This window comes from Cricetulus griseus, chromosome 4 (assembly GCF_003668045.3).
Source record: "Cricetulus griseus strain 17A/GY chromosome 4, alternate assembly CriGri-PICRH-1.0, whole genome shotgun sequence".
NCBI classification, from domain to species: domain Eukaryota; kingdom Metazoa; phylum Chordata; class Mammalia; order Rodentia; family Cricetidae; genus Cricetulus; species Cricetulus griseus.
The window spans coordinates 175,765,906-175,789,745 of NC_048597.1; the positions used below are offsets into that span (position 1 = coordinate 175,765,906).

Below are 23,840 nucleotides of genomic sequence, written 5' to 3' on the forward strand. Positions count from 1 at the left end.
ATACCTAGAACTCGCTCTGCAGACCAGGCTAGCCTCAGAAACTCACCTGCCTCTGCCCCCCAAGTGCTGGGGTTAAAGGCATGCGCCACCACTGCCAGGCCCTCTTTGTTTGTTTGTTTATTTGTCTGTTTGCTTAAGACAGGGTTTCTCTGTGTAGCCCTGGCAATCCTGGAACTCACTCTGTAGACCAGACTGGCCCCAAACTCACAGAGATCCGCCTGCCTCTGCCTCCTGAGTGTTAGGATTAAAGGCATACCATCACCACTCCTGGAAAACCCTTTTCTTTAAGCTTCCTAGAATGTGGTTCAGGGGTCGAGCAACTCCAGCGCAGCCTGGCTTGAGGAGGGAAACTGGAAGCCCTGTAGATTCATCTGTACTTAGGGTGTGTTTAGAGCCACAAGAGGTAGATGGATGGGTGGCTTGCTTTGGTTAATTTTAGTTTGATTCTGAGATAAGGTCTTCCTCTGTAGATGACCTGGAATTCATGATCCTCCTGCCTCAGCCTCCCAAGTGGTATACCACCACATCTGGTTAAAGATACCCTATTAAGTCAGCAATTTGTTCAGCCATGTCATTTTCTAGATAAAGCTGGAGCTAAATGAGGCCTAGTGACCCAATTAAGGTCACAGCTCAGAATGGGACTAGAGTCCAGGTATCAAGACTCGTGGTTCAGTGTCTTCTCTTTGTCCCACACTTCTGTCCCTCTGGAAACTTATCAAAGCAGTGGTGGCTCTTGGCCCAAGTGACACTTTGTCTGCTTCTTCATTTACCATGGAAATATGTTCTTACTCTAACTGGACTTTGTCCTAGTGCCAACATTTTACATTAGTTCTGTCAGTTACCGGATCTGTATGGTGAGAAATGAAGACAAGAGCCACACAGGTGTAGCCAAGCCCAGGGCAGGTGCTGCTGGGAAAGCAATCCCACTCTTCTTCCTGGCCCACTAGGCCAGCTTTCCATTTTTCCCTTTTTCATCATGGGCCTTTGAAGATTCCACTTTTCAAGAGAGTCAGAGAGCCACCAGCTTGGTGTCTCTCATTCACGAAAAGATAACAAGTGGTGGGGGCTTCTGTGCTGGGTCTGGGGGTCATGGGAGTTCACCAGGAACATCCTAGTTCTTCAGTGGCTATAGGATTGTTCCCAGGTGCATGGCCAACTGTGGGGAAGTTGTTGCTATACCACCCGCTGAGGAAATATCTGTGGCAGTGTCTGGCTCAGCTGTCAGGGCCTCTGGGGTAGCTACCAGGGTGGGCAAAGTGGTTAGAGACCCTTGGAGTGCAACAGAATGGGCTCACAAGCGCTGCCCTCCCCACTTACAGGTACCCCACATTTATTGATGCTCTGAGGGATCTCGATGATGCCCTGTCAATGTGCTTCCTCTTCTCCACCTTCCCACGGACGGGCAAGTGCCATGTGCAGACCATTCAGCTATGTCGCCGGCTCATTGTGGAGTTCATGCACTACGTCATCGCTGCCCGAGCCCTGCGCAAAGTGAGCTGAGACTATCCTGGAGCTTGTTGGACCTCCTCTGTCACCCCTTGGTTTTCATACTGTTGTGTCGCCTCCCACCCCCAGGTCTTCCTGTCCATCAAAGGCATTTACTATCAGGCTGAGGTGCTGGGGCAGCCCATCGTATGGATTGCACCCTATGCTTTCTCCCATGATGTAAGTGTGCCTTTCCTGGGGGCCTTGAGTTGGTTCCTAGAAAGGTGTGGGAGGGGTGCTGTCTTTGGAGTCTAGGCCTTGCTGGGTTCCTGATTGTTGGCTGCTATGCAGGGATGGGGATGAGGGGACAGGGTAGGGCATGTGCTTCATAGCCCAGTCAGTCACTAGTGTTAGATCAGTCACAGAATTCTCAGTGTCATATGTCCACTCTGACCCACAGGTTAATCATAACGAAGCGTGCTCCATTCCAGCACTTCTGCTAGAGAGGTGGTTCTCAATCTTCTGAATGCTTCATGTTGTAGTGACCCCCAACCATAAAATTATTTTTGTTGCCACTTCATAGCTGTAATGTTGCTGTTATGAATCATAATATAAATAACTGGTTTGTAGATGGTCTTAGGTAGCCCAGAGATTGAGAACCACTGTGCTAGGTGATCTTGAACATGTTCCTTCGCCTTTCTGGCTCAGTTAATAACCTGTTCCCATTTCTCAGCCTTGCCATGAGGACTTCAGGGGAAAGAAGTCTTGAAAGGACCTGGTACTGAAGGGGTAGCAACCTTTGTGGTTGACTGGGCAATGAGGACAGCTCTGGGAGCTGAGTATACCCAGTGTTTTGTACACTTCCACCTGGATCAAGCGGCAGAGCCCAGCCTCTCCTCTCAGACCCACTCCGTCATTTTACACACCATAACAAAAGTGCTTCACTCCTGTCTCCTCTTTGCCCCATCTTCCCCAGAGCCTGGAACATAGGGTGACTTTGGAGAAGTGAGCACAAGCAAGACACTTAGCACATAGCCTGGCTTTTATTGGCTTCTTTTTAAGTGCTTGGGATTCTTCCTAGGGCCCTGCTTAGAGGAGTCTGGTTTTGCTTTCCATGGAAGCCTTGTTAGCTCCCATCCCCCAGAAGGTCATTTCTAGCCAGGCTTGCACCATGCATTGTCTGTCTGTGGCTGTACTTGATCTCCCTCCCTGATTGCTCATTAAGCAGCAATTGGTACCTTGCCTAGAGAACAGCTGTCAGAGTGAGCTGAGGTTCTGAGCTCACCAGGCTACAGAGGGTGTCTGAGGCTGGAACCTGCCATGTCTGTGGGCAAGAGGTAGATTTGGAGTTCAGCAGTCCCTTTTCCAGTTCCTTGAGGCAGGCTTGGGGAGCCAGGGTGCATGGCCCTTCCTTCCCTGCTCCTCCCTCCTCCTTCCTGCCTAACTTCTTCTTTGGCCCTTTCTGTCTTTCCTTAACTCTGATGTCGAACCCCCGTGCTTCTCAGACTGCTCTTTGTGTGTCCTTAGGGTGCTGAATAGGGCCCTCTGAGGGCCAGCCTCCACACAGCTGGCCCCGGGAGAGGGGCATGGGCTGCCCATGCCTCCTTCCTCCCAGCTTGCTGCCAACTGCTTCCTCTCAGCAAAGGGTAGTTGTAACAAGGACCCTCGTGTGCCCCTCCCCTGGGCAGCCAGTGCTTGGGCATGCAGCAGTGGGACTTGGGGTAACCTCTTCTGGGCCATGGACCATGAGCTATATACCTAGGCCTTGCTGGGCTCTGGAAAGGCTGCCTTAGTGCTCACAGCAAGCCCTGAAGCAGATCTTAGGCACGTGCTGGGATGTGGGTGGTAGACAAGGTGTGTGTTCTGTCTAGGTCTCACTGATAATTGAGGGAGGAGTGGGAGAGTCAGGGCCAGGAAGAGGTAGGGTCGGCTGTAATGGTGCACTGTGGACTAATTCCCTTGTCTCTAGCCTGACTCCCCTTTATCATATGGGAACCTGGCACTGATCTCCATGTACTCATAGCCTTTGGGTCCTGCATCCAGAGCCTGTGTTGTACTTGAGAGGCCTGTGAGTTTGTGTGCATAACACCTACATCCAACCCTGTGCTTAACACTGCTGATGTGTCTCTTTATACCCCCAGCATCCAACAGATGTGGACTACAGGGTCATGGCCACCTTCACTGAGTTCTATACCACTCTTCTGGGTTTTGTGAACTTCCGCCTTTACCAGTCACTCAACCTTCACTATCCACCCAAGGTAGAGCCCTAGCACCTTCTCACTAGCTTGGATCTAGCCCTTCTAGCCACATATTGAGGCTCGGGGCTGTAGTTGTCCTCTTCCTTCTTTCCAGCTAGAAGTTCAAGCCCAGGCAGAGACAAAGATCAGCGAGGACACATATGCATTGGATTCTGAGAGCTCTATGGAGGTAAGTGGGTGGTTTTATGACTTACCCTTAGCGCCCAGACCCAGATGTGGCCTGGAACTGTTTTTGCTCCCCACCCTACCCCACACCCAGATGAGGCTGTGCTTCCCACCTACAGAAACTAGCAGCGCTCAGTGCCAGTCTGGCCCGAGTGGTGGTGCCTACTATAGAGGAGGCTGAGGCCGATGAGTTTCCTACTGATGGGGTGAGTGAGCAGTGTGCTGCCTTCTGGCAGTGCACAGCATGGGACAGGATGGGGGCCGGGTCATCACCTAGAATCTGTGGGATCTAGAAGGAAGCTGCCAGTCCCTTCCTTCTGGTGGAGCTGGATGGTCTGGTGGTGTGAAGCTTGGCTCCTTCTCTGCAGGAGGTGACAGCACAGGAGGAAGATCGCAGGAAAGAGCTGGAGGCACAGGAAAAACAAAAGAAACTCTTCGAAGGCCTGAAATTCTTCCTGAACCGAGAGGTGCCCCGTGAAGCATTGGCCTTTATCATCAGGTGCAGAGAGAGGCCTTTAGCCAGCCTATAGTTGGGGCGGTACAGTAGTCCAGTCTCCATCTTAGCCTAGAGGCCTGATGGTAACATCATGAGGGTGTCTCCACTCGGCTCAAAGCCGTGTGCAGAGCATTCAGGCAGACACCTTCAGAGCACAACTGAGGGGAGAGCTGCTGTCCTTCCTGTCACTGGCTGAGTCCCTACTGGACTAGGAGTGCAGGTGTCCCCCAACCAAACAGGAGGCACTTCCTTGAAGGGTGGGTTTGTGAGTAGTAGGTCCAGAGAAGCTTCCAGGGCATGCAGCTCATGCCTAAAAGGCTTACAGGTTTTCCCTGGACCTGTAGGAGTTTTGGTGGGGATGTGTCCTGGGACAAGTCTTTGTGTATCGGAGCCACCTATGACATCACAGACTCCTGCATCACCCACCAGATTGTTGACCGGCCTGGGCAGCAAACCCCCATCATTGGCAGGTAGACTCTCAAAGCCCTCGTGTGACCTCTGTGGGGTGGGGGGGTGGGGGTGAGGGGAGTGCTAGGCCCTGGTGATGCGGTGGTTGGTGCCTCTGGTTGTTCCCCTGTGACCTGTCTTTGCTGGCCGCTCTGCACCAGGTACTACGTCCAGCCCCAGTGGGTGTTTGACTGTGTGAATGCCCGGCTCCTCCTCCCTGTGGCAGAGTACTTCCCTGGGGTGCAGCTGCCCCCACACCTCTCACCCTTCGTATCTGAGAAGGAAGGAGATTACATTCCCCCTGAGAAGCTGAAGCTACTGGCTCTGCAGCGGGGAGAAGATCCAGGTGAGCTGGACAAGGAGGGATAGCAGTATGGACAGGCTCTTCTGGTGGCCCTGGCTCCTATGCCCAAGCTGGCCATTTCCTTTGGCTATGGAGTTGGCAGGCTCCAGAGAGGAGGACAGCTGGAGCAGAAAGCCCTCTAGCCTTTCAAGCATTTGCAATGGTAGTCTGGTGTTGACATTTGGAGTAGCTGAGCAGAACAGCCTAGGGTTGCCAGTGTTTGATGGATAGCAAGCGTGTTTCCTTTGAAGGCAGCTCAACTGGGGCTGTGCGAGCTGTTGGGGGCCATTGGGGGAGCATCCTTCTGCCTTTGGAATGCAGACGCTTCACCTACTGTCTGCAGGAGACTTGAAAGAGGAAGAGGACGAAGATGAGGATGAGGATGATGAAGATGATGACAACGAAGGTGATGGTGATGGTGATGTTGTGGGGGAAAATGAGGATGAGGAAGAAGTGGACGCTGATTCAGAGAAGGAGGAGGAAGCGCACCTGTCGGTCTTGGAGCAGCAGAGGCTGGAAGGGAAGGTAGGGAGGGAAGCACTGGACAAAGCCCTATTTGGGAAGGAGCCCAGTTCCCCAAACACCAAGGGCACATGCAGCTACATTGTTTCCGCAGAAGCCCAAGGTGGTGGCCGGCACTGTGAAACTGGAAGACAAGCAGCGGCTGGCCCAGGAGGAAGAAAGTGAGGCCAAGCGCCTGGCCATCATGATGATGAAAAAGCGGGAGAAGTACCTTTACCAAAAGATCATGTTTGGCAAGCGGCGCAAAATCCGTGAGGTGAGCTCAGGCATGTGGCTGTCTTCTAGACAGACCCTGGCCCATTTGGCCAAAACTTGCCGCCTTTGGAGTTCTTTTGGTTTGGTTTGGATTTACACAGCTGGGAATAGAAACCAAGGCCTCACGCTAGAGAGTCCCGACCACTAAGGAACCTAACTAGTCCCCCATGCCTACCCATAGCTGTCCTAATGATGGGGTAGCCCAGCAGACTTGGGAAGTCCTTCAGCTCTGTGTGCTTGTTCACAAAGCTACCCGTGCTTGTTCAGCGTGTGTCAGCTGGGAGTTCACTTGAAGTGGCTGGCAGCCTTGCCTGGGGGTTGAGCAAGGGGACCAGATTCTTCTTACCTAGCAGTAGCATGGTAGCTCCTCAGGTCTTTCCATGACATTGTACAGTGTGACCTGTTCCCTGTTGATTGACGGTCATGCTCAGGAAACAGAGATCAAACCCTGCCCACCTCTGAATGGTTCTTAGGAGCATTACCTGTGGTCCAGGAGGGAGTCTCCTCCTTGCGCCCTCTCTGCCAGCTCCCAGTAAAGGTTTGAATGGTGTTCGTCTTTCCCTCAGAGGAGCTCGGGGAAGAGCCAGCCTAGATTCTGCAAGCTGGAGATTTGTGAACCATAAAATGAGCTATATGGGCAATAGTGGGGTTCTTTTCTTTCATCCTGAGGTACAAGTCGGGGGTCTTTGGTTATTTGTTTGTTACCTTTTCTAGAAGCTCTGCTAGTAATGGGTAGCTGTAGTAAGGGAAGAGATCCCTCCTTGCTTTCCTCCATTCTCTCCTGAGTTCCTCCTTTCTTCTCACAGGCCAACAAGCTGGCAGAGAAAAGGAAAGCCCATGATGACACTGGGAGGTCTGAGAAAAAAGCCAAGAGGACAAGGCCTGTATGAGCACCAGCTACCTCTCCCTGGGAGTTGGACATGGCAGAAGCAAGCTAGTGCAACTCACGGGTACCAGCCCAACACCCTCATACTTTTGGTGGTGTGTGACCAGCCCTAGCCTCCTGTGAAGTTCATGCTGGTGTCTGGACAAAGAGGCCTCTACCCAGCCCAATTCTTACTTCAGGAGTCTGACAAACATCCTCATTTTGCTTTGCTTTCCACAGCCTCCTACACAGCTGTGCCCGTAATTCTCAGGATGCTGTCTTGGAATAAGGGTGGGGAGCTCTGATTAAATGGCTGGACTTTTGCAGTCAATTGGATTCTGTGTTCTGAAGTCTACCTGGGGTTGGAAAGGAGTCTGTCACCTGGACAAACCCAGATGGGTCCAGTGATGCTAGGAAGAACATAGGTTCTGGGCGTGGGTTTCACCTTCACCCAGGCCTGGTTCCTGTTTCACAGCTCAGGTGATTCTCTGAACCTGCTTCCTCAAGTCAGGGTCTGACATTCTGGAACCTTCCTACAAGCAGTGTGCTGAAGGTTCACTTGTCCAGGTATGGGCTATAAACGTCTCCTAGCTTCTATCACTTCCTGCTGGAGCTCATCAGAAGGTGAAAGATGTTTTAGGATTTCTGTTGTTGTGGTAAAAAAATCATGACTAAAAGCAAGCTTGGGAGAAAAAGGTTTATTTGGCTTACACTTCCATATTGCTGTTCATTATTGAAGAAAGTCAGGACAGGAACTCAAACAGGATGGGAACCTGGCGGCCCGAGCTGATGCAGAGGTCATGGTGGGCTGCTGCTTACTGACTTGTTCCTCATGACTTGCTGAGCCCACCCTAGAAAACCCAAACCTACCAGCCCGGGGATGGCACTACCCTCCATGGGCTGGGCCCTCCTTCATTTGTCACTGATTGAGAAAATGCCTTACAGCTTGATCTTATAGCGAGCGGCATTTCCTCAGCTGAGGCTCCTACCTCTCTGATGACTTAAGTTGACACACAAAACCAGCCAGTACAACGGACTCCTTGTCGACTTGACATACAAACACATCATTATTAAGCCACAACCCTTCCTTTCTTTTTCATCCCCAAGATCTCACATTAAAAACATAAATAAAAGCCCCACAGTCTTTACCAATTCAAACACATTGAAATTTCAGTCCCTTGAAAATAGCCAATCTGTGGGTTCCAGTAAAAAACTTTAAAGAAGAAGAAGAAGAAAAAGTATCTGGGCACAATCAAAGCAAAACCAAATTCCAACCATCTAATGACTGGGATCCACTCATGATCGGGACTCCTCCAGAGTGCTTGGGTCGATTCTTCAGCTCCACCCTCTGCAGCACACTGCTAGTCTTCTGAGCTCTGGCTAGTTCCACTCCACTGCTGCAGCTGTTAGTGGTGGTCATCTTATGGTACTAGCATCTCCAAAACTGCTGGGTGCCCTGGCTGCAACTGGGCTGAACTTTGGCCTCCCATAGGCTCTCTTCCTGGTACCAAACTTCAACTTCTTTGTCTGACCCCTTCAGTCCTGGATCTTCGACTGCTGGTGAGGCTTCACCTTCAATGTCCTCTCACAACGCCAAGCCTCATTTGCTCTCCATGGCCCCTTCCTTCATGCTTTCAAAACCACTACCACCTGGGTGACTCTTACATATGACCAAGTTCAGCTGCCAACATGAGATACAACTGTGGCCACCTCTGGAACACAGCTTCTTTGGGCTCTCAGGAAGTATTTCCGGAAGATTTCACCCGTGATGCTGTTCGATGGCCTTTTTGTTTGGTTTTGGTTTTTGTTTTTTCAAGGCAGGGTTTCTCTGTGTAGACCTAGCTGTCCTAGAACTCACAGGGATTAACCTGCCTTTGCCTTCTGAGTGCTAGGTCTAAAGGTGTGTGCCATGACCACCCAGCTCTAGTCTTCTGAGTCATTAGCAATAATTTTTAGCTCCAGCTAACCAGAATCAATTGTGCCTGGAGTGCAAAGGTTTCTCTTCAGTGGTGCTGATCCTTAGTTATATTCATGGCTGACTCTTCAGCTCCAGCTGATCAGAATGAGAGAATCTCAATTCAAAATAGCAAATAGCCCTGATAGAGTCTGTCTTAGGGTCTCTACTGCTCTGAAGTGACACCATGACCACAGCAACTCTTACAAGGGAAAACATAATTAAATATGGCAGCTTAAAGTTCAGAGGTTCAGTCCAGTATCATGGCAGGGAATATGGCAGCATGCAGGCAGACAGGTGCTGGAGAAGGAGTTTAGAGGAGATGGAGTTACATCTGATCCTTTAGGCAACAGGAAGTGTTCTATTTCGCTGGGCATGGCTTGAGCATATATGAGCCCTCAACGCCCCCCTCTAGAGTGACATACTTCCTACAACAAGGCCACATCTCCTAATAGTGCCGCTCCCTTTGGGGGCCGTTTTCTTTGAAGCCACCACATTCCACTCCCTGGTCCTCAAAGGCTTGTAGCCATATTGTAATGCAAGAATGCATTCAGTCCAACTTTGAAAGTCCCCATTGTCTTGTTTAACAGTTTCAAGCTTACAAGTCTAAAGTTCAAAGTCTCTTATGAGATTCATGCAATCTCTTAATTGTAATCCCTTGTAAAATCAAAATAAAAAAGCAGATTAAATACTTCCAACATATAATGGTACAGGATATGTTACCATTCTAAAACATAAGGAAGGGAGCATAGTGAGGAAATACTGGACCCAAGCAAGACTGAAAATCAGCTGGGCAAACTCCAAACTTTGCAGCTCCGTGTCTGATGTCAAAAGTGCCCTTCAGAAAACCAGCTCCTTTCAGCTTTGTTAACTGTAACACACTTTCCTCTTTTGGGCTGGTTCCACTCCCTGTTAGTAGCTCTCCTAGGCAGGTATCCCACAGCTCTGATGTCTCCAACATCTTGAGGTCTCCAAGGCAATCCAGACTTCACAGTTTCACACAAAGGCCTCTTTAGGTCTCCATGCAGGGACATCCCTGATGCATGCCTGACTTCAGTGGGTTTCCTTAGTCTCTGATGCAAATTCCATCACCCCTTTCTTCTATCCTTAACTCCAGAACAACATGACCAAAGCTACCAAGTAGTGCTGCTTATTGGGGCTGGAACATGGCCCCCTTGTTCAGTTACATCTTCACCAACTTTCTGCTTTTGATGGTTTCCTTCCCTGCCTAAGCTTGTCTGTCCTGAAACTGGATCTGTAGACCAGGCTAACCTCAAACTCAGAGATCTGCCAGCCACTGCCTTCCAAGTACATTACCACACCTGCTTTAAGCTTTCCAGTAATTCCTTTTCACAAGTTGGAAACTTAGCTGGATGTGATCTTGCCCTGAGGCCACCACTACCGTTATTCCATTTCTTATGTATTTACTACTTGAACACAGAATTTAGCTCCATTCCACTTCCTGGTGTCCCTTTTCTCCTCAATCTGTACATTTTGTATTTTACCTTGCTCAGCGTGCTCCTTTTCATTATAAGTCTTTATAAGCATGAGCACTAGCAACCACACAACAGAGTATATACTAGGTTGTTTTGAGATTTCCTCTACCAGTGGAATTAATTAATCCAAATGTCTTCACTTTAGCCTCAGGCAGACTTTCAGGCAAGGGCAAAAAAGCAGCCACTTTCTTCACCAAAATACCACAAGACCCATCTCTAAGCCACATACTAACATTCTTCTCTTGAAACCTCTTGATCCAGGCACCCACAGTCCAAATCACACTCAACACCACTGTCTTCCATGCTCCTACTAGGATGGCCTATTAAGCAACACTTAAAGTGCTCAACTTCAGGGGCTGGAGAGATGACTCAGTGGTTAAGAGCACAGACTGCTCATTCAGAGGACCCAGGTTCAATTCTCAGCACCCACATGGTAGCTCACAACCATCAATAGCTCCAGGTCTAGGGGACCTAACACCCTCACACAGACATACATGCAGGCAAAACCAATGCACATAAAATGAAAATAAATATGTTTAAAGTACTGAATGAAATGAAGTGCTCAACTGCTTTCTAACCCACAGTCCCAAGGTCCATATTCCTTCAAACAAAAGCATGGCAAGGCCTGTTTGGCTGGAACCTCAAGTTCACTCCTGCTTGATCCAGAAAGCCTCATTCCTTTCTCTCCAAACTCCACCCTCTCAGAGACTCTCCAAGAAAGAAAAGGGCCAAAAAGCTCATTTTCATATTCTTGGTGGCTGCAGAAGCTTCTTCACTGAAGTTGCCAGCAGCCTAAGTCCCTACCTAAAGTGCTCAGGTTTTGACTATACTTGGGCACAAATCCATCTTGTGGTGAACACATCATCACCCCTTGCCTACAGGCTATATATAAGCTCCCTGCTTTAGGTTTGGGTGTGTGACTTCTTCCTTGATCTCTAGAGGTGGGAATTGCTTTGTTAAAATAAACGTTTTGGTGGGGGCGGGTAGGGGAGGACGGGTGGGAGAAGGGAACTGGGATTGTCATGTAAAACAATCCTGTTTCTAATTCAAATAAAAAAGTTGGGAAAAAAACGTGTTCTTTTACTCTTTCAATTCAGCTTGATCTGGCTTACTTTGTCAGAGAAGAAACCCATTATCTACTTACAGAAAACCTATTAAAGCCTATCATAGCTACACCCCAGTCCCTAGTACCAACTTCTATCTTAGGGTTTCTATTACTATGAAGAGACACCATAACCACAGCAACTCTTATAAAAGAAAACATTTAATTGGGCAGCTTACAGTTCAGAGGTTTAGTCCATTATCATCCTGGTGGCATGCAGACAGACATAGCGCTGGAGAAGGAGCTACATCTGATCCTGCAGGCAACAGGAAGTAGTCTGCCTCACTGTGTGTGGCTTGAGCATATTTGAGACATCAAAGCCCACCTCCACAGTGACACACTTCCTCCAACAAGGCCACACCTCCTAATGGCTCCCTTTGGGGACCATTTTTTTTCAAATCACCAGAGTCTTTAAATTTCCCTCTAAAACTTCTCAAGGCAGGCCTCCATCTGCACTGCTCTCAACATTTGTTGTTGTTTTGAAACAGGGTTTCTCTATGAAACAGTCCTGGATTGTCCTGAAACTCACTCTGTAGACCAGGCTGGTCTTGAACTCACAGAAATCTGCCTGCCTCTGCCTCCCAAGTGCTAGGATTAAAGGTATGTTCTACCACCACCTAACTTGTTCCAGCTTTATCCTTGAAGCTCCTCAAGAACTTTCCACTGAGCTCTCAACACTCAATGGATTTTCTAGTCTAAAATTCCATAGTCCTCCCCAAAACATGGTCAGGTCTTTCATAGCAATACTCCATGTTGGCACCAACTTTTCTTAAGAGTTTCTATTGCTGCGATGAAACACCATGACCAAAAAAAGTTGGGGAGAAAAGGGTTTATTTGGCTCACACTTCCATATTGCTGTTCATTATTGAAGGAAGTCAGGACAGGAACTCAAAAAGGATGGGAACCTGGAGGCCCGAGTTGATGCAGAGGCCATAGAGGGGTGCTGCTTACTGGCTTACTTCCCATGGCTTGCTCAACCCACCTTCTTAGATAACCCAGAACCATGAGCCCAGGGATGGCACTACCCACTATGGACTGACCTTCCCATATTGATCACTAATTGGGAAATGTAAGGGGCTGTGGGCCCAAAACTATGCGGCTTAAAGCCCACCTTTGTAAGACTTTTAATGACCTTTAAGTTTGCGGCTTAAAGCCAGCTCCGTGAGCCTCCTGTAACCTGTAATTAGATACGGTTTGGCCAAGCGGAACTGCTAACTGCTTCTGTTCCAAGAAAGGGTCTGGAGCTTTTCTGTTCGCTGTTCCAAGGAAGACCACTAGATGTTCCTTCCGCCTGACAAGAAGAATGTTCCAGTCCCAGCAAATACCTGATGTTCCTTCTATTATTCCCCCCAATTCTATTGTTGCAGGGCTATTTAAGCCCACTCTAAGCCCCAGTAAATCGAGACCTTGACATTGCACAGACGGACTCTTGTCCTTTCTTGTGCCGCTTGGTCTCCTTTCTCTCGAGCCCCCATTGACCCCCTTAGGTGATAACTCCTCGAGACCCACAAATAACCTGGCCTGCTGGACGGGTCAAGTGGCGCCCACCGTGGGGCTCTTGGTACGGTGGTTGCCGGACAGCACCAAGAGAAGAAGAGACTAGTCGACCCAAAGTGGAGACGCCCTGCACCGCTCATGCACCTGTCTGTCTCGAGGTAAGTACTGCTGTCTCATTATAGTCATGGGCAATACAGCCTCTAAGGAGGCCCTCTTTATCAGAGAAGTAAAGAGCAGTCTAAGGGAGAGAGGAATAAGAGTTAAAAAGAAAGATAAAAAGGAGTAAGAATTAAAAAGGAGAAGATAAAAAGAAATAAGAGTTAAAAAGAAAGATTTAGTCTATTTTTTCTGTTTTATTAATAAAGCTTGTCTATGTTTGATTTTAATGGGACCAGACATAGCTCCCCAGACCTGGGAAAAGGTTGGGAGAGATTTAGGTAAGATGTATGAGTTAAACCCCCCAAAAATAAATGTTCCTGAAGTTATTCTTAATTATTGGGCTCTTCTCAGGGACGTCATTTAGAGCCCTGAACTCGTTGGTGAGAGGTCTCGCCTCTTGCTGACTGTTAAAGACTTCCTTCAGACGTCATGACCATTGTCATGTACAGAAGCTAATGACTGACCTTCCCCCATTCCCTCAGCCTGTGCTCTCACCCTCCCCGGGGCTCTGCATACTTGCAAGCCACGGAGGACTCCCTAGTCTGCTCATTGCTGGCAGCATTACTTAGAGGCGGTCAAGCTTGAGGGCTGCAACTTACAGCCTTGGAAGATGCCGCCATGGTTGATGGCTAATTAATGTATATAAATGCTATTGATACAGCCAGACAGAAACTGTTTTTGAGACTTATAGAAAAGAAAAGGCAACATATTTAAGCTTAGAATTGTTCAAATTTTGGATGCTCATATTTCAATGATTGACTACAAGCTACTATGTTAAAAATTTCAATTAGGGATTTTTCTTTTCTACAAGCTGATCATAACCTAGGCAAAAGGAGAAATGTGAGACGTATGCAAGTTATAAATGAACGGTGTGGCCACACCTGGATGCATGATGTGATTATGAATTTATAAATACAGATGAATGGAAATGCCTAAATTGCCTTGGATATGATTAGAGATATTTACATTGCCTTGGATATTGTTTAAAAAATATCAAAATCACCTTAATAGAGTCAAAAAGAGCATCCAGTTAATGAGTCAATGTCTTAACAGGAAAAATTTTGCTTTGAGCCCTAGGAGATAGTCAATTAAAAAGTTAGCAAAAGTTTATAGCATTAGCTTGGAGATATGAGGAATCTATGATACTATAAAATTTGGCAGATGAGAGGATAGAGATCTTACTAAAATTTTATGGTTGAAAAAGGACATCTAGAAAATAAGGGTTGATGCATGATTTTGAGAAGGATTTATGAGAAGCCTCAAAAAAGAGCCAACCTGTTAGATTCACAGCTTGGCAGGTCAGCTAACATGCAAGTGAGGTCTTATCAGCTTGTCAGCCTCAAATATTAGATTAGAAAAGGCTACTCAAAAACTCTAAATAAATCTAGAGAACTGTTAAAGACATATGTTATATTCTAAGGAAATTAGGGCTTAATAGATAATAATTAGAAAAGATAGTTTAAAAATCTTTTAAATGAGTTTTTTAGAAATTGTTATAAAATATTCATTGGTTAAGTATTTTTTTGGACTCTAATGATGATTTAAATCCTTTAAGTAAAATTCTATAAGGAGATAATCATCCAGATATACCTAAACAACTAACTAGAAAGACAAGTTCATATCTCTCACTCCCTGATGGGGATGCTGGAGAGACAACAATTCATGTTACTCTATGCTGCCCTAAAAGAGGAGTGCTGTTTCTATGTTAACCATTCTGGAGTTATTAGGGATTCCATGGCCAACCTCAGAGAAAGACTCAACCATCAATGAAAGGAACGGGAGTCCCAACAAGGCTGGTTTAAAGGAATCCCCACCCTCTTAGGACTCCTACTTATTCTTTTACTGCTGCTTATTTTGGGGCTATACATTCTTAATCACCTGCTCCGATTTATTAAAGAATGTTTATCCATAACCCAAGCCCTAGTTCTTAATCAGCAATATCAGGCTCTCAGGCAATAAGCAGGACCATGGGTTTTAGGATTAAAACCTCACAAAAAAAAGATGGGGGAATGAAATATTTTAGTTTGCTAAGAGAAAAAATTTTAAAAGATTTTAGTTCACAGAGAGAAAAAGTTTTCCACAGGCCTTGTCCCATTACAAGGGGGTTGGCCCCAACCCCGGGCACATCCTATGGTTTAGACAGGGGCAATCGCCAAGACAATCCTCTTTGGGTCACACCTGGCTGGCCAACAGACAATCAAGGACTTTCCAGGGTTCATTCTATGGTTTTTCCTTTGTAGAAAAGCAAGTCACACCTGGGTGACCACTCTAACATGAGATCATACTTTGTAATCAATCACTTTATGCCCCTTGCCTGTATGCTGATCTGTGTTTTTTTTTCTGTATAAGGAACCTGTAACCCTTGCTGGGGTGTGCAGCTTCCCCGATATTGCTGACACCTTTCTGAACCAATTGAACGCATTCGTTCAATATTTTTAAAAGTATTTTAAAAGAGAACCAAGTATGATACATGTCTCCTACTCTAAGCAACAGTTTAATTGATGGTTTCAGAACAATGATTTATGGGCGATTGTCTTTGCTCAGTTTTCAGGAAGAATTAATAATCAGTTTCTAGCTCATGAACTGTTACAGTTTGCACTAATGCATTTTTGTATTCCCAAAATTGTAAAAAGCAGTCCTATAAAATATGCTATGTTAATTTTTACCAATGGTTCTATTGGGAGAGTCACTTATATAGGTTATTAATAGAAAGAAATAGATAGAGCAGACAGCTCTGACTTCAGCTCAAATAATGAAATTGCAAGCTGTTATAATGGTCTTTTAAATCCTGGTAAATAATTCATTTAATTTGTATACTGACAGTCACTATGTCTTCAAGGATCTTATAGTAATAGAGACAATTTCCATACATAGGATCCAATATTAGATTAATTTGAGCAAATTCAAAATGTTATTCACCTAAGAATTATCATGTTTATGGGTCGCACAGAGAACCTATTAAATAGGTCTTTCCCTGATTACTGGCCAAATGGAATGAATTAACTAATTAACAAAATCAGCTGATTTGCCTCAAATAGAAAAAGCTTGACAGGCTTGTAATTTTCTTCATCATGATAGCAAGTCTAAGAAAGAAATTTGGCTTAACCAGAGAGACTGCTGGTCAAATCATCAAACAATGTAAAATAGGTCCACAATATGGCTATGGCTAATTTAAGGATGAATCCTCATTGCCTGCTCCCCAACCATTTATGGCGAATAGATGTGACTCACATTACAGAGTTTGGCAAGTTAAAAATGTGCCACTCCACAAACAGGAGAAGCCACCAGGCATGTTATAAGTCACTGTTTAAGATGTTTTGCTTACATGGGAATGCCAAAAGTTATAAAAACAGATAATGGGTCTGGATATACTAACAAAGCTTTCCAGCAATTTTGTGCTTAATTCCTGAGACCAGTGCTACCGGGACAGCCCTTGTTGCCTAGTCCCGCCCAGCATGTGTGGACCTGCCTGCGGAGCCTGTAGCAGCAGCTGGGATGGCTGGGCCTTTGGGGACTCAGCATGCCGGTGACTTGGGGGAGTGAAACGCCTGCCTCCGTGCTTCTGTAGCAGTGGCCAGACATGAGGCTAGCCCACAAGCCAGGCAGTGGTGGGGCATGCCTTAATCAGCCGAGGATAGCCTCTGGCATCCATCAATGGCTCAAAATTATACTCAAGTCTTATGGAAAGATCCCCTAACTTACAAATGGAACGGACCAGATCCAGTCCTCATTTGGGGAAAAGGACATGCATGGATTTTTGATACTCAGGCCAATAGTGCTAGATGGTTGCCTAAATGCCTTTTAAAAATAAATAATCTACCCAGGGGAAGCACCTGAGAAGCCTTCTAATTCTGCTTAATTCTAGATAAAAGATGCTGTCTTTTTGGCTACTTGTGTGTTCCCACCTTCAATTGCCATTGCTGCTGGAAGCCCTTATCAGATCTACAACTACACCTGGGTGATCCTCAACCAAGCCAGTGATGCTGCCAATGCTTCCACAACTATTACGACCACCCCCTCCTATTCCCTCGATTTATGTGCTTTAGCCCTAGGGGCCTCTCCAGACTAGGGAAACCCTGACCATTTTTGCCCCCAGGACCTCCCTCCTCCGCTGACCTTATTCTCTCCTTAATTAACCCTACTGTTCAGACCCCTCATCAAGCCAACCACTCCCTTATAGAGGACTGTTGGGTCTGTTATTCTTCTACCCCTCCCCTTTATCAGGGAATTGCAGGCACTTACTAATTCCTACCTTGCCTGTTCTACTAGATTAACTACTTAAATTGTCACCTCTAACTTTTCAAAAACTAACCAGATTCATTAAATCTCAGATTGACGCCATCCTCGAAAAACTGGTTTTGGTCCACTACCATCTCCTAGAGGCATTAGATTCTGAGCTGCCTGACGATTATAAAAACCCCCACAGTCCTAAAGGACTGGAATTCTCCAGCCTTAAATCCATGGTAAATGCTTCTGCCTTAGCCTTACAGTCCCTTAATAATTCTCGCTATCAGGAATGCTGGATTTGCTTTTCCCCTCGGCCGCCCTTCTATGAGGACATGCTAACTTTCAAAAATCTTCTCTTCACTAATGAGACTTCCTCACTAAGATGGCATTCCGTGAATCATGAGGGCTTGACCTTAAGTCAGGTCTCAGGCAAAGGCCTCTGTATTAGAGGACCGGAACTCCATTTCCCAGAACCCTTACAGCCAATGTGCAGCCAAACTATCATTATTAGCCAGTCATCTACATATGTAGCTGCACCTGATGGAACTTATTTTGCTTGCTCTCAGGGACTCACCACCTTTTTTCCACCTTTTTCTTCCAGTTTCTGGAGATTTTGTCTCCGTACAGTATCACCGGATCCAGAACCCAGGTGATGAGCAGCGTAATGAGCAAAGCGAACCAGGCAACCCCTTGGGCCATCAAGAGAGGCTTAATTTTTTCTAAATTGTTAAAGGTCTAGTCACAGGCTTTAGAGCCATATTTGCCATCCCTAGGCATGCAACACTGGTAGCCCCGGGTACAAATGGCCGCTTCGACGACGGGCAACTTCCTTCCCTCCTTGACTAACCTAAGACATGGGACCCCTGGATGGTGGGTTTTTACCACCCGAAGACGGGTAAAGTCAGTGAGGTGGCAAGGTCGAACTAACCTAAGAAAGAGACGGTCATGAACAAAGACCCCCTAAGAATGCTACCTGTGGCCTAGTCCTCACCTCCCTCCTTTGTAAAGGAAAAAATAAGGGGGAGATGTAAGGGGCCATGGGCCCAAAACTATGCGGCTTAAAGCCCACCTTTGTAAGACTTTTAATGACCTTTAAGTTTGCGGCTTAAAGCCAGCTCTGTGAGCCTCCTGTAACCTGTAATTAGATACGGTTTGGCCAAGCAGAACTGCTAACTGCTTCTGTTCCGAGAAAGGGTCTGGAGCCTTTCTGTTCGCTGTTCCAAGGAAGACCACTAGATGTTCCGGCTGACAAGAAGAATGTTCCAGTTCCAGCAAATACCTGATGTTCCTTCTATTATTCCCCCCAGTTCTATTGTTGCAGAGCTATTTAAGCCCACTCTAAGCTCCAATAAATCGAGACCCTGACGCAACTCAGACTGACTTTGTCTTTCATTACGCGCTTGGTCTCCCTCCTCTCTCGCCCCCATTGACACCTAGGTGATACCCCCTTGAGACCCACAAATAACCTGGCCTGCTGGACAGGTCAGGGAACGTGACTTATAGCTGGATCTCATGGAGGCATTTTCTCTACTGAGGCTCCTTCCTCTCTGACGACTCTAGTTGTGTCAAGTTGACACATGAAACTAGCCCATACAGATGGTGAGAGGTGAGGGATGAGGCCTATTGGTAGGGATAGCCTAGATTTCCATCCAGGTGTGGCTACTGCTGGTATCCCAACTTATAACCTTTGTGGTCCTGCCTTACAGGGTCCTACTTTCCCCCTCACTTCAACTACTTCCGTTGCTAGCTCTTATCTGGAACTGTCCATGCACCAGTCCTTCCCCAGGACGCCCTTCCCAAAGCCACTCCCCAAAGGCTGTGATGCCCTCAAAGGGGTAGACTGGGCTCTGCCCTCCTTGAAGCTAAGGACCTGATGGCCAGGCCTGCCTGTTTTGTACTGACCCTGTACATGGGGAATGATTCTGTCACAATGGCTGCACCCACCCTGAGGAAGGCACGAGTTTTAGCAGGCTGTAGCTTGTGGACCCAAGAACCCAGGGTTCTCCAAACTGATAGTCTCACTATATATGTGGGCTGAGAGGGCTCTGTCTGATGCCAGCCCTGGCATGGCAAATGGAGGCAGGAACCAAAGGGTTGGGACTTTTGGAGTCACAGCGTGTAGCACAGGAGATGACTCAGACCTGCATGGGTTTATGTATATCTAGGGCCGACGTGGACAAAGGCAAGCCCATCAGATATGGAAGAATGCCTGGCAGCCAGGCTGATGTGGAATTTTCCCCATTCCAGAGTTGCCTAGAAATGTCGGGGACAGTGGGGCTCTGACGTGGCCCATGTTCTACTGGACGGCCAGCTGGTTTTGTACTGCCCACAACTGGGGCTAATCCCAGATTAGCTCTCATTCTTGGTTCTACTTTGGGATGAAGGACAGCCTGAACCTAGGCACCCACTTCCTTATTGCCCAGCACTCCTGGGAATGGGCATCATCCAAAGGGAAGTTAGCTGAACCGGTTAAGTGACAGGACCTTTTGGAGCCAAGCCCCTTCCCTGAGTTGGCCCAGGAATCCAGGCTCTTCTTCATCTGTTTTCCTTGGGTACCAAAAATGTGTTCCTGGCTTACACAGAGGGAGCTAGGAAGACCTATATTTCACTGGATGCCGAGGAGCTCCAGTGCTCTCAATAAAAGGCTGGCAAGTAGTCCTACCACCTTTTTCCTGAGCCCAGTCTCCCCTCCCCAACACTACCACCAATCCCAGGCACCCTCTGTTCCCTTCTGGGGCTGGCGGCAGGACAATGGTCCCCTTGGCCCATCGGAGACAAATGGGTCTTGTTGAGCGGGCGGCTGGGGCGCAATATTGAGCCCCAGGGAGTTGAATATGGCTTCTGTGCCTCTCGAGCAGGCGCGCAGGGGACAGGAGGGGGGAGGGGGCCGTGGCACCCATTGGTCGTGGCGCCAGGGGCCGGGCCAGGCTGCTGGCCTCACCTGGCCGAGAGTGGCAAGGCGGGTGCGGAAGCCGCTGCTGCGTGCGGCGGCGGGGCGGGGACATGGACCAGGCCTGGCAGAACGCGGGACCCCGGCGAGTGCGCCCCGCCGCCCAGTGAGCGCCCCGGCGGCGGCGGGAGGGGGGGCCGGGGCGACCCCTGCCACCCCAGCCCAAGGAGAACCGGGCCAAGGTATGTCGGGAGGTCCAGCACTCAGGCTGGTTGTGCCCTGCCTCAGTCTGCTACCTGAGCACCCCGCCTATGCTGCTTCAGCCAAACTGGGATAGCATGCTCGCCCAGCGAGGAGTATAGGATTGCTGCAGAGCTGCTTCACTGGCACTGTGTCCTGCAGGTTCAAGCTGGTTGCTCGCCCTGCTCTGGGTGCCCCCCCCCAACTCCACGCAGCCCCCGACCTGAAAGTGGGATGGGGTGGGGCTTGAGAAGGGTGGTTGCTGCACTCTGCTGAAACTGTGAGTCCATCAATGTTTAATCCTCTTGGACACCGTGGCCTGAGCCCTACTAGAGAAGGAGGGGCAGGGATCTCTCCTTACCTGCCTTTCCCAGGAGGGGCTGTCAAGGCAGAGACTGGGGGCCGTGGGCAGTGACAGACTCTTGTGCTTGGGGAAGGCCCCTCGGATACGTTCCCCTAAGAAGATGAGGCCAGTAAGGAGAGACAGATAGGACACGAAAGCTCCTATGTGCAATTGCACAGTTCTGGAGTTCCTGGGCTAGTGCTCCATAAAGAGTTCTGCAGGTTGGTCTACTCCCTTAGTGAAGGGCCAGCACAGAGCACCGTGGAGCCCCTCCTCCTTCCCGAGCTGTCTATGGTTGCAGGCAATCATCTGGCTGCAGCAACCTGCACTAGGAAGGGCAGCAGGTCTGACACATGACACCTGAGGTTACTGTGGTGATGGTGATGGACTTCTAGAGGAAAGAGGTGTGGAGGGCGATCCAATCAGAAGAACTCAACCTCTTCCTCTTTGGAGGGAGTGACCTTAGGTGCAGAGGGTCCTGCGGGCAGCACAGCCCCCTAACCTTCCCTGCACTGTGCCCTACAAGGCACCCTTGCTACTTATTTAGAGGGATGTGGAATTCCAGAATCGAACAAGTCCGTTGCTTGGGGAAAATCAGTGACTACCTGAAGGTTACACAGTTCAGAAGTGGGTGAGTTCTCTCCAAGCCACAGGAATGTTTTTGTGATCCTCCTTTCAGGACCCCAGCCCTACTCAGGACTCCTCTGCCCAACCGAGATCTTCTTTGGTCTTCCTGGGCTCCATCAACTCTCTTGCCTGACACTGGTGAGCCAGATGTTACCTCAGAAGCAGAAACAGTGTTCCCAGCTGTTGCCTCAGGCTGCTTCATAGTCTGCTTCTTGCTTGAGAATAACTCTGCCTAAAGGACGCTCCCCAGGGACATGGAGTGCCTGCTTCCTCAGCATCTCTTTCCTTCCCTTCTTGGGTTCCGTGCTCACTTGTCATCCAGCAATGGATAGGTCTGTCTCCCACAGTGCCTCTCACTGGGCTCCAGGGCACAGAATAAGCTGTCCTGTGCAGGAGGGCAAGGGTCCACCTGGGAGAATGACCCACAAATGGTGGGACTCTGGACCCAGACTGTGGCTTGTGACAAATTTGTTTTTGTTTTGCTGCTTTGTTTGGGGGGATAAGTTTTCTCTATACAGCCCCGGAAGTTTTGAAATTCATTCTGTAGAGAGGCTGGTCTCAAAATCAAAAATCTGCCTGCCTGCCTGCCTACCAAGAGCTAGAATTAAAGGTGTGTGCCAGCACCACCCAGCCTGACAAACTACCTGCTTTGTTTTGACTCCATGAAAAATATGAATAATTAGAGAGGATGAAGCAGAGTGGAGCAGAAGTACACCCAAGGGTCACCAGACTGGAGACCTCTGGAATCATCAGGTGGGAGCTCACAGAATTTTCCAAGAGTTACTTGCTTTCCCACAAGCTATCTCCAGGGCAGAGAAATCAGGCCCACAGTACTACCCTGGCTTTCTGGGACACTGGGCAAGCCTTCCCTGTCTGCTTTAATTTTGTTGCCTGTGGAATGTGAGTGTTGAGGCAAGTTGGGTATAAAACATGGGAAACTTAGGTCATTGGAAAGGTAAGGTGGTATATACATTGATCTAGAAGGATATAAGGGGCCCATGCTCATAACCAGACCCACTGCTGTGTGCCAGGCACTGAGGCAAGGACTCTGCATGCCTCATACTTTTTGATATTCCCAGCAAGAGAGGGCATGGCTGCACCTCTGTTAGGAAAGAAGAAGGCTCTTGCCTGAGACCACCCTGCTGGGGAGCTCTGGAGGCAGGCCATACTGAGGGCATCCTGAGTGCAGGAATGGAGCAGTGGGTGTGCTTATCCTGGGCATTGTATGTAGCATCAGCAATGCCTCTGTAAAACTTTTCTACCATGCCATGTGTTTATGTAAACAGATGCATCTTCAGACTGTAAATTGTATGGCCAGTATATTATAAAGTACTAATTTTTTAGTGGTGACTCCTTCATGCTCAGTTCCCTGGGAATCTGTGTATTTAGAGGACTAAGGTAGTGGCTTGACTTTTCGCTGATTTTGCATGGGCAGGGGAGTGTCTCAGAAAGAGCTGTGAATATGTTTCAAGTTATAGCTTTGCCATGGTTACTGGGCCCATTTCTCCACCTGATAAATGGGACTAGCATATAATACCATTGTGTGTGTGTGTGTGTGTGTGTGTGTGTGTGTGTGTGTGTGTGCTGTTATTGTGTGTTTGCCCTTTGAAACAATAGGTTGCTAGACATGGTGGCACAAACTGCATTTCTAGCATTGGGAAGCTGAGGCATGAGGATAGCCAGTTTAAAGTCAGTCAGGAACATAGTGAACTGGTCTACACAGTGAAACCAGACCAAGGTGCAATTGACATTGTAACATTAAGAACTGCCACAGACAATGGGTGGTGGTGGTGGTGGTGGCAGCCGCAGCGGCGCACGCCTTTAATCCCAGCACTCACGAGGCAGAGGCAGGCAGATCTCTGTGAGTTCAAGGTCAGTTTAGTCTACAAATTGAGTTCCAGGATAGCCAGGGCTCTATAAAGAAACCCTGTCTCAAAACAAACAAAAAGGAATTGCATCTGAATCATGAAAGACCACCTCATCTCAGCTGCCAGGCCTAGAACTATTGGCATCGAAACTCCATCCAAGGGAGAGTAAGGCTGACAAGACGTCATGGCTGCCAGCTTGGAGAGGTCCTGTGAGCCAGAAAATTAGGGTTCAGACAAAATGCCCTGTTGGGTGATACTTCCTATCTCTGCTCTGCTCCACTACAGAGAGCCTCAATGCAAAGAAGTTTCTGGATCCTTGCAGGTCCATGAGGTCTAACGTCTCTCAATAAAGCAGTCTACTTCCAATTCAGGATGCTAAAGTTTGGCATCCTGAGCAGTATGCCTGCCTCTGAAACAAGGCGTGGCCTGATTCCTACTATGGTAATAAATATATTTTCATTTTTTAAATTGTTGGGTGTGTGTGTGTGTGTGTGTGTGTGTGTGTGTGTGTGTGTGTGTGTGTGTGTGTGCGCGTGTGTTATGTAGATCAGAGGACAACTTCCAGGAATTGACTCTCCCTCCACCATGTGAGTCCTGGGGATCAAACTCAGGTGCAAGCACCTTTACCTGCTGAGCCATCTTACTGGCCCACTCTTTATAA

At 48.1% G+C, this 23,840-nt stretch overlaps 1 protein-coding gene across 1 annotated transcript; it reads left to right on the forward strand.

Moving 5' to 3' along the window:
• The first annotated feature begins 1,299 nt into the window (after positions 1–1,299).
• LOC113835201 (pescadillo homolog) lies at positions 1,300–7,112 on the forward strand. The gene is made up of 11 exons (XM_027411371.2): positions 1,300–1,491; positions 1,576–1,665; positions 3,567–3,683; positions 3,778–3,852; positions 3,968–4,054; positions 4,217–4,347; positions 4,689–4,814; positions 4,953–5,137; positions 5,478–5,659; positions 5,751–5,912; positions 6,718–7,112. The coding sequence occupies exons 1-11, from the start codon at positions 1,369–1,371 to the stop codon at positions 6,799–6,801; spliced, it is 1,362 nt and encodes a 453-aa protein (XP_027267172.1). The 5' UTR covers positions 1,300–1,368; the 3' UTR covers positions 6,802–7,112.
• Positions 7,113–23,840: the final 16,728 nt, after the last annotated feature.

Excerpts from the sequence above, each read along its gene's own strand:
- LOC113835201 (XM_027411371.2), top strand. The coding sequence starts at position 1,369 with ATGTGCTTCCTCTTCTCCACCTTCCCACGGACGGGCAAGTGCCATGTG. Across the intron at positions 3,684-3,777 it reads ACCTTCACTATCCACCCAAG|CTAGAAGTTCAAGCCCAGGC; the intron begins GTAGAGCCCTAG and ends CCTTCTTTCCAG. Across the intron at positions 4,348-4,688 it reads GCATTGGCCTTTATCATCAG|GAGTTTTGGTGGGGATGTGT; the intron begins GTGCAGAGAGAG and ends CTGGACCTGTAG.